Source organism: Scardinius erythrophthalmus, assembly GCF_964197995.2.
Source record: "Scardinius erythrophthalmus genome assembly, chromosome: 18".
Lineage (NCBI taxonomy): Eukaryota > Metazoa > Chordata > Actinopteri > Cypriniformes > Leuciscidae > Scardinius > Scardinius erythrophthalmus.
In genome coordinates, this window is record NC_138238.1 from 5,736,089 (window position 1) to 5,753,762 (window position 17,674).

General features: G+C 37.2%; 1 protein-coding gene across 3 annotated transcripts in view; it reads right to left on the reverse strand.

Moving 5' to 3' along the window:
• The window catches only part of epc1a (enhancer of polycomb homolog 1 a), a 37,926-nt gene extending 20,973 nt beyond the window's left edge, over positions 1-16,953 (reverse strand). The window contains exon 1 of one of the 3 annotated variants that reach the window (XM_081393192.1): positions 13,051-13,497. In XM_081393192.1, the coding sequence (XP_081249318.1) occupies positions 13,051-13,203 (153 nt within the window). In that variant the 5' untranslated portion in view covers positions 13,204-13,497. Of the gene's footprint in view, positions 1-916; positions 1,049-13,050; positions 13,498-16,605 lie in introns of those variants that run through there. The other 2 variants (XM_081393194.1, XM_081393193.1) reach the window with 2 other exon arrangements.
• Positions 16,954-17,674: the final 721 nt, after the last annotated feature.

Here is a 17,674-nt window from a genome sequence, read left to right on the forward strand (position 1 = left end):
TAAAACACTTTTCAAATTGTACTGAATCAATCATTAAAGAGTCAAATCAAAAGAACAAATTGTTTCGAACAGAACGTCATTAGCGGTTACGTATAGCAGAACAACATTGCCATTTGCCAAAGATATTTACAAAACAGTTGACAATACGCAGAAGCAGCATGGGATAGTGTTCATCATGACCAGCTTGATTCCAAACAATTCACAACATAATTTTTTCCACAAAGATGATACAAACATGCCACAGTAATCTGCCTTAATTTTCACCTGGTATCCCCATTTATACAAAAAAAAAACCTGTGCTGACTCAGAAGAGGCAATGCAAGAATCCTTCAAAAACAAAGCCAGTTTGGTCTTTGAGCATCTAACCTGATCATTACAACAAAACTACACCCCATTTGTGCTTTTCTTTACCTGCCCTATGAATTTGTAATATAGATCAGACCACAAAACAGATGAGCTGTGGTTTCAGAGAAAATGGCAAAACCATTTTAATGCAATAACCTCAACCGGTTTTCAGAAACCTCCCTTAAATAAGTAGGCCATAAACAGGCTTCATAAAACATAAAATAAACCTACTCTGAAAAACACAAAAGAGCACAGTCTCCAAAAATACTCCAAATCATATGGCCAGTTGGCCTGACGTCATGCACCCCAGGAGCTCATCTGAAATGATTACACTTGGCATAAGGAAATAAAATAATAAAAAAAAACATTACGCATGATAGCCTAGAAGCATTTCACCAGAGGAGCTCAAACAAACTTGGTGACGTAATAGCAGTAAGAAAGCAAACAAAATGTCCATTTACTTAAAGTTAACATTGCGTTCCTGCCAGCCATAGTTTAAAAACTAACTTTCAATAGTTTATTAGTCACAACTCTCTTTCTCTCGCTCTCTCTCTCACACACACACACACACCTCGTCTTAAATGACTCAGCTGCGAGCCCTCATTGAAAGGTCTCTCGAAAGGAGGCAATTATCACCAGACAAAAGCCAGACTTCCTTTGGCACAGTCCTCTGAATAACCTTCGGATTGCAAATGCTCCCCCCGCCGAGGGTGACCCCGTCACTGACCTTAGAGGATTATAATTACAAACAGATGAGGGGAGAGAGAACAAAATGGTCATATAAAACACAAAAAAAAGCTCTGAAAGAGACCAAAACACAATCTCCAAGTGTTTATAACTAAGATCTCTTGTGAGCAAATCCTGATTATGAATTCAGACAGCCATATTTTGTAGTTCTTTTCAGGGGGTATTTCAATTAAATATTTTAGGTCAAAGGGGTTCAGCTGACAAAAAAAAATTACTTGTTTGATTTTTTTTTTTTTTTTAACGACTGAAGCTTGACATTCACATTATGTAACAAAATACTTTTTCTAAACAAAACATAATGCATTACAAATTACATGTCTGAAGCCATACAAGTCTGCTTTTTTTTAACCGCACAGTGGATTTTTTGTGGTATAAACTAGGGGTGCAATGGTTTGGTGCTATGTTCAAGAAAAAAAGGACTACTGTTAAATAAAAATAAAGAAAATAAGAACAAATAGGCTAATCTATCTACAAGCAACAGCACAAATAAATACAACAGAGCAAAGATACAAATAAAACAAACTAAAGCAGTTTCCAGGTACAGAAATTGAATAAAGTAATCACATAGCCTATAAAATAACACTGCATGTTTCACGGTAAAGATTAATCCTTATTAAAGTTAGAAAAGCTATTCAGAGCAGTGAGTGATTTCCTTGGTGGATTAACATTAAAAGCACAGACAGCAGGAATATTAGGCTGCTGTCACTTTAAGACATAACGCACTGATCCAATATACTGACATGAGTAGGGCTAGGTATCGTAAAAAAAAATTCAATATCGATACCGGTTCCTGAACGATACTTTTTCCGACACCAATTTTATGAAATGCATTTTAACAAGATTAGCCTACATTATTGTTGCAAATATTGCATTGCACACTGTTGGCATCGAGCATGGTGAAATGTAGCCACATCTTTTACACATCTTTTACATCTATGGGGAATGGGACGCTTACACACTACAGCCTCACGTGTGGTATGAGCCACGTCTTTGGGCATAACCGGCGAAAACTAGTGTTTTTCCTTTATATCACGCCACAGCCAATCATGCGCCATGCTTACTGGCTCACTGATGTTCAAGCGCAAGACTGGAATGAGAACTCAATATAATTGCACGCTGTCTGAGACGCGGCTTTCCATGTGCACTAGGGCTGGGAAAAAAATCGATTTGATAGGTCAAATTGATTCATATTTTCAAAAAATCGATTTTTTTTTCTCCCCCTCTTCAGTATAGCGTACAATACATACATTTTGCATTCGCCAAATCTTCCTTCAGGGTTTCCGTAGCATGCTCCCTGCGGCGCAGCCCTCGATGCTTCACGACAAAAAGACTAGCATGTTTAATTTTTTAACGGTCCTCCACGACGACGGCGCACGGGTGTGTGTGTGTGTGTGTGAGAGAGAGAGAGAGAGAGAGAGAGAGAGAGAGAGAGAGAGAGAGAGAGAGAGAGAGAGAGAGACAGACAGCGTGAGTGTGTATGTGCGAGTGAGTGAGTGAATGTGTGTGCGCGCGTGCAGGCTACGTGAGTGAGCTTGTGTATATGTGCCAGTGAATGAGTGTGTAAGACGGCTCGCGATGACTGGTCGGAAAACAACGTGTTGTCTGACATGTTTCTTGTCTCCGACATGACAAGATTTTTAGGAGTCAAAATCGTGTAATCTGACACTGTGACTATCGTAACAGACAAAAAAAATCGTGTAATCTGAACCAGGCATAAGAGTTACCTCAGGATTTTTTGTTGTTTTATTAGCTCAATCCAAATACAGTATAAATAATTTGGATGTTTAACAATCTTTGTTGCGCACTGCACAGTGACTTTTCAGTTAGAGAGAGGGGGGGGGGGGGTCGAATCGAATCGCAAATCAAGTTTTTTTTAGAAAAAAAAAATAATAATAATAATAATAAAAAAAAAAAATCACCCAGCTCTAGTGTGCACACTTCGGATGAGTGCAAAAACACAAATCTTCTCACAGCGTCCGCATTCTCATTCAGATTGCAATGTGTGCTGTTCAGGTGTCACCAGCACTATCAACACCCAGGAGATGACGGTGTAAATGACTGGTCATGTTTGAGCATATGGCACTCGCATTGAACAAAGTTTACAAAGAGTGACTGATGTCCACGTTTGATCATTGCTGTTATAATGTATTGGGAAGCCAGAATGTGTTTCAATTGACAGTAACATGTATTAGCGGAACTCTGTATATTTTACACGTTATTTTCAACAAAACTTATGCGTTTAACATTAACCGCAGTGCAAGTGTGTGCGGAAGAGTGTGTGGAGACCGGTACAGTTTGATTTTTTACAGAGAACCGTTACACCCCAAGTATTAACTCACTGTAGAGCAGAACATACTGACTGACACATTGCTACCATTGCATGGTATACAACATCATATCGCCCTGCCTTAACACCATTACTTCAATCTAAAGGGTGGGCCATTTATATGGATACACCGTAATAACATGGGAATGGTTGGTGATATTAAAGTCCTGTTTGTCCAACTTCTAAATGGCCACCATGGTCACCACCCATCTTGAGGAGTTTGCCCCCTCACATATAATGTGCCACAAACAGGACTTTAATATCACCAACCATTCCCATGTTATTACGGTGTATCCATATAAATGGCCCACCCTGTAAAGACAATGGAGCGTAAAGGCCAAATCCACAAGACCAGGATCATCGAATCATCATAAACGGTGACCTGCTGTTGGCCTGGCTGATCCAGGATCAGAACTTATTTTGCTTCAAAAGAACCACATTCAGACTAGGGCTGGGCGATAAATCGATTTTATCGATTAACTCAAATGTGTAGTTTACGTTTGAAAATTTGTTTGAATGAAAATCGGTTTTCTCTTTAACATTCGCCGACGCTCCCCGCTAGGCTCCCGTAGCTCCGAACGGGCTCAGCTCTTCTCCCGCGCGTTTGCCATAGACAACATGGCAAATTAACAAGACCGCGGCAGCACAAGCACACCCGCCAAAAAACAACCTACAGTCTTACAAACTGAATCCGCAGGGCTGCCAACTCTCACGAATTCACCGTGAAACTCCCGCAATCGTCACTTTTTAAACGCTCACGCCACACATCCATTTTCTCATGCAGAGAAAAAGCGCGAAGCAAAGAGGACACTGACACCGACAGACAAGACAGAGAAGGTTACTATTGCTATGAAACAAATTCTCAGCTATCAGATTCTGTCGATTTAATTACGAAATTCAAACAATAAACACTGTTTTGACGCTTGACAGATCGCTGAGAGTTCAAGTGGCACGTGAACCGATCATCAGTTACTCTTTACTACTAGGCTAAATAAACACGAATGAATTTCAGATACAGTTCAACTTACCGAAATGAAATAAAATCGATCGATCTGTGTTTTTCAACTGCGGAAAGAGCTTTATAATAACAGCTGGAGAACAATATGTCACGTAACATAACATTTAACTTACCTCTGGAAAGCCATTTAATGACCATAGCACGTTAGTTGAACTTTAAAATAATTGCTGTAGAGAGGAGTATTTTGCTAAATATGATAACTATATTACATATTTATTATATTTTTACCTATATATCATTAAAATATTATAATGTTGTTATTATAAAAAAAGCGCATATTTAATTTGATGCTATTTTTAACCTTTAATAATAATACCAGCTGACAGGGCTTTAAATTAACATGTATCTACTGTACCTAGTATTTATCCAAAGGAATCGATATTGAATCAAGATCAGAATCAAATCACAAGAATTGAATTGAAATTGTGAAAGCAATAATAAAAACGGTAGCATACCAGTCATTGTACCATGTAAACATTGTGTTGTCACTAAACTTAACACTTGGTTTTGTTACCAAATGTTTTGACAAATCACAATACACTTTATACAAATCCCAGAAGGGAAAATCAAAACAAAATAAAGTTAAAACTTGTTTTGAATAATTTCTTTGTCATCTGCAGATTGATTTTAAGTAAGGGAAGAAAAATAAATCAATTTAAATCGTAAATCAGATTTTTTGTGAAAAAAATCGGGGATTTTTTTTAGGCATTATCGCCCAGCCCTAATTCAGACATAAGCATATTACATACTAGCATGGGGCTTTTTTCATGTCTGACGCCGATATCTAGAGTGCATGATGACAGAAATATTGCATAGACAGACATAATACAATTTAAAAGGCAATGACACAGCCAAATCATCCTATTGTCAGCAGAACACTGATACACAATATCGTTGGGGGTGGCGGGGCTTTTTTACTTGGGGCTATGCTCATTTATTTGACCATTGTTTACACATTTAAATACACCACGTTAATAAAATGCTGTTTCATGCACGAGATGCTGCAAAAGATGCGTCGTTGCTTGCATTGATAAACAAATGAAAAGCGTAATGGAAAGGAAAAATATTGGATTCATGCATTAGGTCTTAATGTGACAGCAACCTAATATTCCTACTCTCTGTTTTTAATGTTAATCTGAGTCTGAGGAGGGGCGGAAGAAACAACTCTCTCCAATATTATGAATTTGGACTGCAGTACACATTTCAACCACTAGCTGTCAATATTACATATGGCACCTTTAACAATATTTGAAATATATAGGAGTAAGGCTAGTAGTTTTTGCTGTCACTTTATTTAAGTTAATGGGTCAAAAACACCAAAAACAATAACTGGCCCTATTTTATTTTTATGTATTTATTACTTTCTTTGTGATGGCGCCACTGGCCCGACCGTACAGTAGAAAAAAATCCTTAGTGTTGAGCCCGGACTGCTGTTTGAAGCAACAATGCTAATCTTACAGAACATGCCGAGTCATTTACAAAGTCCTGGCATTCTGTCAGGGAACTAGAGAGAAACAAGCAGGTCAAACTGGTCTGGAATGCTGCCATGACCTCTAGCCTAGTCGACACACCGGAATGACGCTGGAAGGAGGAAACCATCATCTCTGGGAAAACCGGGCTGCTGGATTGCTGCATTTGCCAAAGCCAACATATCTACCAAGTGCACAAGGTCCTGCATAGGCTACTAATATAGCCTAGTCTAAACCAAGGGTGCTCAATCCTGCTCCTGCACAGTTCATCTCCAACCCTAATCAAACACACCTGAAGCAACCAATTAAGGTCTTCAGGATCACTTGAAAATTAAAGGCAGGTGTGTTTGATTAGGGTTGGAGATGAACTGTGCCGGACAGTCGATCGGCAGGGGCATCCCTGGTCTAAACAATAATCACAAGTCACATTACTGAAAATCAAGCATCATGCTTGGCAACTGTGATGAAGACAAATAAATATGAATAAAAAGAAATTCATTACATGATTATCCAACTGAGCTCAAAATCGCAGCCAATTAAAAACAGCAGTTTTGCAATTCCACTTGTTGCCACTAGAGACACTAAAAACACCTCACCACAAGCTACAAACACTGCTACGTAAAATAAACGTGTAACCTGCATCTTGGAAAAATAAAGCGGACTGCACACAATTAGCTCTTTTGAAAGCCAACTGAACACATATCTGCCCCAAACAATTGGAACAATGAGAAATTACATTTAATATAACAATAATTGTCATTGTACCATCATAGTTATTCATGATGGATGTTGATCAAAATCCGGACGGCACAATGACACGATTTACAAACACGGTCAATGTGCAGGTGAGACATTTGCAATATCTACAGAAAAACTAGCTGTGTTCAAGGGTTAGCCTACATGAGTTGAGATTTAGAAGAAAACCAGCTACACCAGATGAATATCCAGCATCAGCACGCGGAAAACATTTATTTAACAAACGTTTGTTGACAAAGCAGGAGGAATTTGCGGCTTTCAGAGGTTTCAGGTGACAAAATAGAGCCTCTCTTCTCTCCTACAACTCAGAAGACAAAATGACAGCTACCTGCAAAGAAAGAGTCTAAAAATAAACTTCTTTCTTTAAGAAAATGAGACAAACTCAAAATGACATTGTAAAAGTAAATTCAGAGAGATTTGGGATGTCTTATGCATGTCACACAAGGTTTATTTGGGGTGCGGCAACAAACATTTTAGGTGCATTAGGGGAATGCAATATAAAGATTTTAGATTTAAATGCTAAAAATGTCTCCACGATCTGCCTTTTAAGAGAGATCGTAGTATCGTGCTACAGTGCTCATTCAGTTCTGGCGCCCGCGTTCCAATTTACTGTAAAGCTCAATGTACATTCACATCACATTTAACAACAACATTTACGCTTGCATGACATTTCAGTTTTTCACCATCACAAAAGTTTAGTGTTATTTGCTTGTTTTTTTAAAGCCTTGTCAGTTAAACATTTTTTCGCATGCTATTCTGACATAAGATTTCTGAGTGTACACGAAGCGCGCACACTAAAAACCTGTCAAACAGAGTAATAAAATAAGTTCTCTTTTGCATCTTATTGCGCTTAAACTGTCAAATACACACAAGGTTTACATAAACAGTCGTTTGTATCTTAAGTGAATGTAAACAGTTCGGATGTGCATCAGTTTATTAGATCCGTGCATTAAGTCTTAAACTGACAGCCACCTAATAAACCTGCTGTCTGTGTCACTAATGTTAATCGAACAACACTCGCTGCACTTGACAGAATAACTTCAGTAGCTTTAATAAGAATCAGCTATACATGTAATTAATAAGGTGAAAGTCTGTGTACTGTTTTCTTTTTACATTTGTTAATTACATTTTTTGAATGCTACTGTTACAATACACTTCTGTATCTGAAAAAATTAATCCACTATTTAATTTCTTATATTGTATTTTTGTCACAATACCATAAAAATGTCTTACAATTCTTAACTAGCTGAAGTTGTATCGTGATACCATGCAATATTGTGTTAATTTATAGTTCAAATCTACAAATTAAAAACCAAACTTACATAAATAGATGTAGGCTAAATGAAAACAGACCAGATTTTCCTCTGAATACTTCATTAAAGGGACACTTCACCCATTTGCATTAAGCTTTGCATTGTTAGAAACCCAGTCATTCTATTGAATGGTCGTGCAACACTCTCTCATTTTCCCCTGAGACGGGAGAAATCTGTTATTTACCTCTTACACTTCCTCCTACAATGACGCAAAAATCGTCATTTTGCGTCATTGTAGGAGGAAGTGTTAGAGGGGGGGATTTCTGTTAAGACTACAGACACTAGTTTCTCATCTTTCCCAGGGTGGGGCGTGCTCACGCTACAGACCTATTACAGATCAGTGGGTGGGACTTTACTCTCTGAAACTGAAAGCAATATCCTCCATCTTGTTTGAAGCTAAGCTAACAGGCGCTGTGGAGACAGATGTACAGTTATGACAATAGCGGAGGAGAATGCTCAATATGATATAGACTAGAGGAAGAGGATTTCGGAAGTCTGATGCTTGAATCAGGTGTTTGTGGCTACCTTTACAAGCCGCATTATAGCGAAGAGCAGCCGAGGCAGAAGACCTGCCTGCCGCGGACGAGGAGCCCGGACTGGCTCGAGTTAGGGCGGACTGGTGGCGCCGGTGATCTCACTATGCAGCAACGAACCGCTATGAACACAGAGATAGAGTCCGTCTGCGGCAAAGAATTTCAACGATGACAATTTCTCCTGGACGAAATCTCTGAATCAGACGAGGACACGGACGTTTGTGTTGTGAACTATCCTAGTTTCGCACCGCATATGTTCTGACTGAACATCCAGGTACCATGCAATAATTCACCTTTTCAAAAGAAATACAAACGAGGAGTAATGCACTATATGAGTTCGCCAACTAACTAGACATTTTGTGTGAATGTGAAATGAATTTCAAGCTCTGGTGGTAGCTAGCCTTGTAGACGGAAGAGTGATTTCTCTTATAGGCAGATATGCGCTTTCTGGATTAGTGGGAGTGGCTTGCGGAGCTGTGCAATGTGGTGCATTGTGGGAGTTGTCGTCTTTCATACAAATGCGTTCTGAAGTTATTTTTTGTCTTTTCTCGGTCACGAAGGCACCAAATTCAAAAATTATTTTACATTTCGACTACATATATGACCCACTTTAAATAAAAAATGTTCAAATGGGTGAAATGACCCTTTAATGAGAGTAACTGGCTATTGTTACCAATCAAATGAATCAGTGTAAACTAAATTATTTAAAAAAAATCTCACAAAAAGTGACATTTAGATGTGGTATTAATGCATTTGCACTTATCTTATGAGAATAATGTTTTAATTATAAAATAAATAAATAAAAATGAAATAGGCCTACATTTAGATGGTAAACTAAAGCAGCCAGTGTTAATGACTGAGTCACTGAATCCTTCGATTCGTTAAAAACGACTGCTTCATTCAGGAACAAAGCAAATTACTTTTTATGAATGGCTCAGTAAATCAGTGATTCACACGATTTATTCAAAAACACGGATTCATTCAGAAACAAAACAAAAACAGCACTTTCGAAACATCAGGAGCATTTTTGCCCGCATATCATGAAATTTCCAACCCTGACTGGAGAGCATTATTTATACATAATTCATTTATAATGTTGAAATCACATAATGATGGATGTGATTGAACAGAGTGCAAAGCCGCTATGTTGATGAATGGAATTGCATTCATCCGAATAGTCTACGCAAAGATGTTTCTAGAAACAAACTACACCTTTGTAGGTGGCTACACTTGTTCCAGAAGTGGTCAATTGAGCAACGGATAACTGTGAGAATACATTCTTATATAAAGATATTATGGCATTGATTAAGTGATGCATGAGCTGCTATTTTTTCTAATCATTTCAGACCCTTTCTCTTGATAAGGAGCCCGAACAATAATTATGTCATTTAAAATATATTTTTGTACAGAATGCTTATAGAGGTTAAAAGGGAACTCGACTATTGCAAACTAGCTACTTGGTAACCTTTGAAAAAGCAGCCTATCAGGGCACAGTCAGCACACACTAATGAAAGCACAATTATAGAGTTATTTATGGTCTCAGAGAGTTCCCACGCTGTTCAGAAAGCTTAATATCACCTCCCAGTTATTCACAGTAAATCCACTAAACCGGTGGTTTGGGCATTAAAATGACAAACAAATAAAATGTGACCGATACAAAAATAAAAGCCATAAAACTGAACAAAACATATGGCTATATTCTGACAAGGTTTGTGTCAGTGCTTGAAAAACATCTTCGGGGAGTTGTAAAAACTTGTGACCCCCTGACACAACAGCTAGAGAACTAAACAGACAGTAAATTAGATTAATACACCCTTTATGAATAACAAAACACTTAACCACTGGGAGAAACCCACTCACATTCCAAACAATCCGTATGTCAGAGCTTTAACCAGTTAGACGCATCCTACAGTCAAATGCTGTCAGAGAAATTGTCGTCACAAGATTTTAAACGGCTTAAAACTGACATAAAATATCCCCCGTATTAATAAGAGAACCTGCACGCATCCACCAACATACAACAAATGGTACAACGAAACAAAACTAAACTGGTTTTCAATTGTTATTCCAAGAATCACCAGGGCTTGTTGAAAATCAGAGCCAGAGGTCACCCAGACCACCAGTATTAAGGCTAGGCTATAAGTTGACTCGTAGAGAAAATACACACTTCAAACTAGGGCTGTCACTCATTAACGATTATTTTGGTGATTAAACAAAAGTAATCTTTTTTTTTTTTTTGTGGTAGTAAAAATAGACCCAAGCAAACACATAGCCTTTAAAATGGCTTAAAGTACATAGGCTATATAATAACAAGGAGGCAATAATAATTAAAATAAAGTAATCAAAAGCAAGCAATCATATGATTTTATTGAACAACATTTAATCAAATATCGTGACAGCCCTAACTAAAAGTGTCAACCAATGTTTACAGTACAGTAGACAATTTTCAACTAAAAACATATGCGTTTTGGCTGTTTCTATTGAAAGCTCCGCAACTACCACTTTGACACTTCAAAAGGTTCATAAAGAGTTGAATGAATTGAACGGTTTAGTCCAAATTTTCTGAAGAGACTCAATCACTTTATATGATGAACAGATTTCTGTTTATGTTTGCTGATCACAACTTATGTTAATAAAAGCCTAATTTCAATCTGTTTATCATATAAAGCGATCCAGTATCTTCCGAAAATTTGGACTAAACCGCTCAATTCAAGTGCATTAGTTTTATGATCTCATGGACTTTTTGAAGTGACAAAATGGTAGTTGTGTGGCTGTCAATGGAGAGAAATCTCTCAGATTTCCTTAAAAAATATCTTAATTTGTGTTTCAAAGATGAACGAAAGTCTTATGGGTTTGAAACGACATGAGAGTAATTGATGACAATTTTTTCAATTTTTGGATGAACCAGGATAAACAAGCGCACTTAATAACCAGGCCTCTCCATTCCAACGAAAGAGCACAAGTGTGAAAAGGCTCTTGACACCCGAATGCATGCTGCACATTTCACAAGGGCCTCAGGCTTATTTTGTATTTCTATTAAAAAAAATCTTGCATTAATTGAATTCTTCAAACAGTGCAAACCAATTTAAAAAGAAAAGCTTCTCCTACCAAACCAAACAGCCACTCTTTATGAACCTCCACATCAAGCAAGTACAAGAGACACTTGACATGCTGCTGTCATAGACCACGTTTACATGCAAATCATTATCTGATGTTTGTTCTAATAAAAGATGCACAGATCCAACCAGTGCAAATCAGAAAAACCAAGAATATTCTCTTCTGGAAATACTAAAGAAGCTCACTCAGGAATTTAAAGATCTCACTAATTTTCATTAACATCCTTTACAATACACAAAAGAACGCAATAAATTGAAAATGTAGGCCTAGGCCATGGTGTTTCTTTTTTGAGAAAAAGGTAGGCCTATTCCTCATATTCAGATCAATATTTGCATGTGCCAGGGGTCTTTTTTTAAGATAAAGTAACAAGAATTTTGGCTTATTCTGGTTAGGCACTGACATTAATGTGTGTGTGTGTGACCAAATTCATGATCAAGATGCATGTAAATCCAGTCAGTGACGCTAGCGGCCCCGGGGCCTAATAAGAATGCAAAGAATCTCATTCAGGGGCCTTCGGCTCAGCCTCACTCTCCAAGGTTCCCACATCTTTAGATGAAATAGCCTACATTTTTCATTCATTCATGATTATATGCATTCAAGGATTTTCTGTATAGAAATTACATTCATAAAGAGCAATTTATAGGCGAAAAATATTTTCACAAGCATCACTAGATAGTTTTCTACAAAGAAATACTCATGTATGGAAAAAACGAGACAATTATAAAATAGATAGCTAATTCAAACAAAATAAGAAAAAGATAAAGATTTTTTTTATTATTATTTACGCAGCCTCATGTTGTTCAAACCATATAACTTTTAGAAGAACTCAAGAGGAGACATTAGGCAACATGACAACCTCAGTCACCATTCACGTTCACTGTATGGGGGAAAAAGCATGGAAGTGAATGGGGACTGAGGCTGTCAAGACCTAATATTCTCCGTCTGGGCTTCCCAAAGAAGCAATTAAGTTACAAAGAATTGGAACAACAACACGAAGGCGAGTAAATTACAGAATGTAATTTTTTTTAAACCAAATTATCGCTTTCAAATTCGCTAATTTTTCCAGATTTCCCATGACAGCGGGAATGCCCGCCCTCTGGCCGCCGTTTGTCGCCACTACAGGAAAAAAATCCAACAAAATGTCGGTACCTCCACGGTCACATGACTCCTTTTGTGTTTTGCTGCACGATTCGGGTCCGAACGGATAGACACAACCCTACTTTCACACCGCAAATAGCCATCAAATAAATCCAACTGTATATACCACACTTTAAATTCGGTGCAAACTACAAAACGGGTCCAAAACACCGTGTAAAACGCTTCACAAACAGTCGGCCATTTTGTTGCATCCAAACCTGCGCAGACTGACAGAAAAAAAGCAAGTTTGTATCGCAGAAAATCGGAAGTTGCATGGTTAAAATCGTACCGATTCCTCGTCCTTCTCCATGCCTGTGGGCATCTGCGGCACGGCGCGGTTGATGGACGCGTACTCGTGCAGGTCGGGCAGATCCTCGCAGCGGTAGATGGGCAGCGGTTTGAGAGCGTCCAGCGCCCGCGCCCTGAACGACAGTTTACTCATTTTACTCTATAAATCTATCCGATCCCCTCACAATCACCCATAAAACCGCCACAGATCTCATGGAGGAGGGTGGATGGAGTTGGAGAATGAGAAAAAATAATGGAATAGAAGAGATCCAGCGAGGAAAAGCAGAGGCGGGTGTGTGTGTTTTCTCTCGCTGCCTCAGTGCGCCATTCACAACATGGCGGACATTAAAAACTCCTCAGCCGATTGCGTTCTTCCCTCCTCCCTCACAAACTCCCGTGAACGCGCACCTCAGCCATTCCCGCACGGCTCGTGCACGCGAGCGCGGTCACGAAACATGTGCACGCGCACACATATTATACGGATAGGCTAGACCAGTATCAGATTTAATTATTAAGGGGCTTTATTAAACATCCAAACAATGGGCTACACAATGTCATACATTTATGTCACATGCTTCAACTGAATTAATTATCATAGCTGTTAAATACAGGCCAATTAAATCGACACAGTAACTCAATTAACACACAAGATAACATAACATCTTATAATACATATGTGCTGTTTGAACACTGGTAGCCTATTGGTTACATGTTTAGTTTTAGTGCCAAGATGAACACATGCATTCATGAATATGAACTCTTGGGCATAGCCTAAGTATAACTTCAACTCTTAATTTTTCTATGTTTAGCTAGCAGTAGGCCTACTGCTCCATGCCATATTAATGTGCATTTGGTAAATAAACTGATAGGCAATAAAATACACCCATCGTTGCATTTATATGCATTGTCACTTTACAATTCAACCTAAACTTGTTTTCTTATAGCTTGAAACTTTACAATAACTATGCTTTTTTATGTTCCAAACGTGCATTTTGTCAATTGTTACAATCAGTTCTATCTTGTGTTAGGAGACGGCGCCCTCTTTTGGTCAAATGAAGTTAAACCAAAGAAATTAAGTTGACTTCACTATTTATAAATGCTTACTGGAAACTAACAAACACGGTACGAAAAAGGCTTAAAGATAATTCAAAGCCTATTAAATTGTCCTCCCCCCCAAAAAAACATGCCACGCAGTCACCACATTAAATTACACAAAATATGGAGTCAAGCAAAGGAATTGTACTATACAGGCTGAACAATGGATTATGTTTTTGCAAGAAAAAAATAATTTCCACAAACATAAGAACAAGATGCAGCAATAATGGCTCAAATGGAAACAAACAACACAATTTATAGCTTTTAATGGAGACTAAAGCCACGTCATCTTCCGTGTATAGGCTAAACTCGAATGGCTTTCAGAAAACTGCCACATGGTGGTGTAATGCCATTGATAACACACTTCACAGAACAACAGTTTCATAAGACTGCAAACTTAGCTACGTGACAACTACAAAAGTTGGTTCCACTTTATTTTAAGGTGACGTAGTTGTACTACTGAGTAGGCTAATATTAATTAACTACATGTAGGGTTATGGTTAGTTGTAATTACGCATAATTTACCATGTAACACTTTAAAATAGAGTGTCACCCAAAAGTCTGAATGAATCTTTATACAATGAATGACATTCTGACTATAAGTTTCACAGTATCGTTTTTTTGCGCACTAATTAAGTAATAGCCTAAACAGCAAAACGATCTCACCCTGATGACTTAAGTTCTTAAATCGTGCACATCTTAATTTTAATCACTGACCATTATTTTTAATGAAGAGACTAGCCTAACAGATGGTAAAGATATGAGAAAAAGAGAGAAAAAGAGAAGTGAAAATAGGGTGGAAGTGAGCATGCTGAAAGTTGAATATTAAATAACACAATTGCTCATCTGTCAGCGGATAAAAAAAAAAAAAAAAAGATAAATTGGGGCAATATTGTGCTTAGTAAATAAATGTAACACATAGAGATCTTATTTGCACAGTGCACACCCCACAAAACATTTGCTTGTTGATCTGACATTATAAACTGCTTCTGATCAGGAAGAGGACATGAAACTGAGACGCAGTTTAAAAAGCAGGTCGCCTGAAAGGCCAAACTGTCCTTTTCACTGGGTTTGAGAAAGATAACAAGCAAAGAAACCAAAAACAATATGCGTATGCTGCTTCAAGCAATCCCACCCTGTCATTTAAACTATAATAAGACCATAAAACCTACCATAAAAATCACCCTCAAAGGCTAACCAAGTTTAAGTGTCTGGGCTGTAAAACTTTGGTAGTTTTTAAATCACAAGTATGAGAGACTCATGAAATAGACAGATTTAGAGATCATTTAAGGTACAACCCAAATGATGGTATAACCAGAATCTCAGGTCACATTGTAACATTTTGAATACATGAGGCATGTTGTCACATTAATGAGTAAGATGCCATACTATCAATCTGCTGTTTATTGACACTGCTTTGAGATGGATTTAAATAAATGATGATGCATCTGTATGCTTCAAATATCACTTTCTCTACATTTTTTGTTAAAATGCATTCTAAGGTCATTTAAATAGCTTTGCATGTATATTTTTTTATTTTTTTATATATAAAAAAGCAAAAATGCAATTAACAGCACATAGAGCAATAAAGAAGCTCTGCCTTATATAAATATATTATTTATAATGAAGTTTCTAATACAAGATGCTTCGTCAGTTTGGTAGTCGAGGCCTCAACTACAATCCAGACAATATATTTCAGCGTAGTCTAAAAAACAGTGATATATTGTGAATAATCATACAAATATCTTCAAACAATGCCAAACTAAAGAGTGCAACTCTACAACACTTTTTGTGCAAATCTTCTGAGGAATTTAATTCAAACAAATCCTCAATGAACGCTGAAGAAACACACACAAGCACATATATTCCAGCTGAAAATGAAAACATCTTTAAATGGTTTACTAGTTTCAACTGGTCTCTCAGCCTGGCCAAACTGGTTCTCAGCTGGTTTAGCTGGATGGCCAGCTGGTCTGCTAAAACCCCTTTAAAACGCATCAGGCAGGGAGACCAACAGTTTTAGGCTGGTTTAAGCTGTTTTTAGTGGGAATTATGTATACAACACATTGTGACTTTAGATTTTACACATATTAACAATGAAAAAAGTACAATTTCCATTTGTGTTCAACTCCAGAGATCCCAACAGAAAAAAAAAAAAAAAAAAAAAAAAATCTGGCACCAACACAAGAACATCCCTTATTTAAAGAGGTCCATCTTTAACAGCAATGCAATCATTGTAATGAGGTCAAACAGAAGGTGGTGCGTTTGGTTTATTATACTGATTGAATATTTTATCGGGCAGAAAATACACAATAACAGGCCACTAGATGCCAGTTTATTAACATCTAAAGAGCTCTTGACCAAACCAGGAACAACATAATCTGACGTGGAGCTAAAATCTCCTAATCCTTCAATCTATTCATAAAAAAAGTTGTCTATAATAACACTGAAAAGAGTAACTCACCAGTTTTTCCACTAGGGTGGATGGTGATAATTCATCTTAAACATGTCAAGACCAGATTTCCAAAGCCATACGAGGGGGATTGGGGAGTTGTGGGGAGAAAATAGGACATACAGCAAACGCATGTCTAACTCTACAATCATCTCTTTTTTTTGGAATGAGATCTGGATCATTGTTGCGGCAGAAAATCCGTCTTCATAAACCCGATGATGATATAATAATCCGCGCGCTAAGATCACCGACGGCCGCAGCGCGCACAGATCCACTGCGCGTTCACTTTAAATTAAACTCAACACGAGACTGCTGGCAAAAGTACCGACCAAACGTTTGTTTTACGATGAAGTCCAGCTCAGTCCTGAGTCCACAGTCCTGGAAAGATCTGGTTGTTCCAGTAAAGGGTTAATAAGTTTCGCGTCTTCATTGGTTGGAGAGAGACAGCGATCACCTGTGGAGAGCAGCGGGGTTGGTCGAGCTCTGAGAGAGGCAGGAAGAGTGCTCGCTTCATACAGGGAAACTTAAAACACACAGGCATTTAGGTGGACATTGGATAAGTATTTATCACTTTTGTTAAGTGTTTTATTGGACTGTTTTTATTATAACAATTATTTATTTTTATTCTAATTTTATATTTGATTTAATTAGTGAATAATCATTTTTGCATCTTCATTGGTTGGAAAGAGACACACTGATCAGATAGATTATACTGTATTATATATTATAATATATAATATATTATAATATATAATATGTATAAAAAATAAATAATAAAAAATAGCCTATATATATATATATATATATATATATATATATATATATATATATATATATATATATATATATATATATATATATATGTATGTATGTATGTATGTGTATATATATATATATATATATATACATACATATATATATATACATACATACATAAATATATATATACATACATAAATATATATATATATACACACACACACACACACACACACACACACACACACACACACACACACATATATATATATATATATATATATATATATATATATATATATATATATATATATATCCTAAA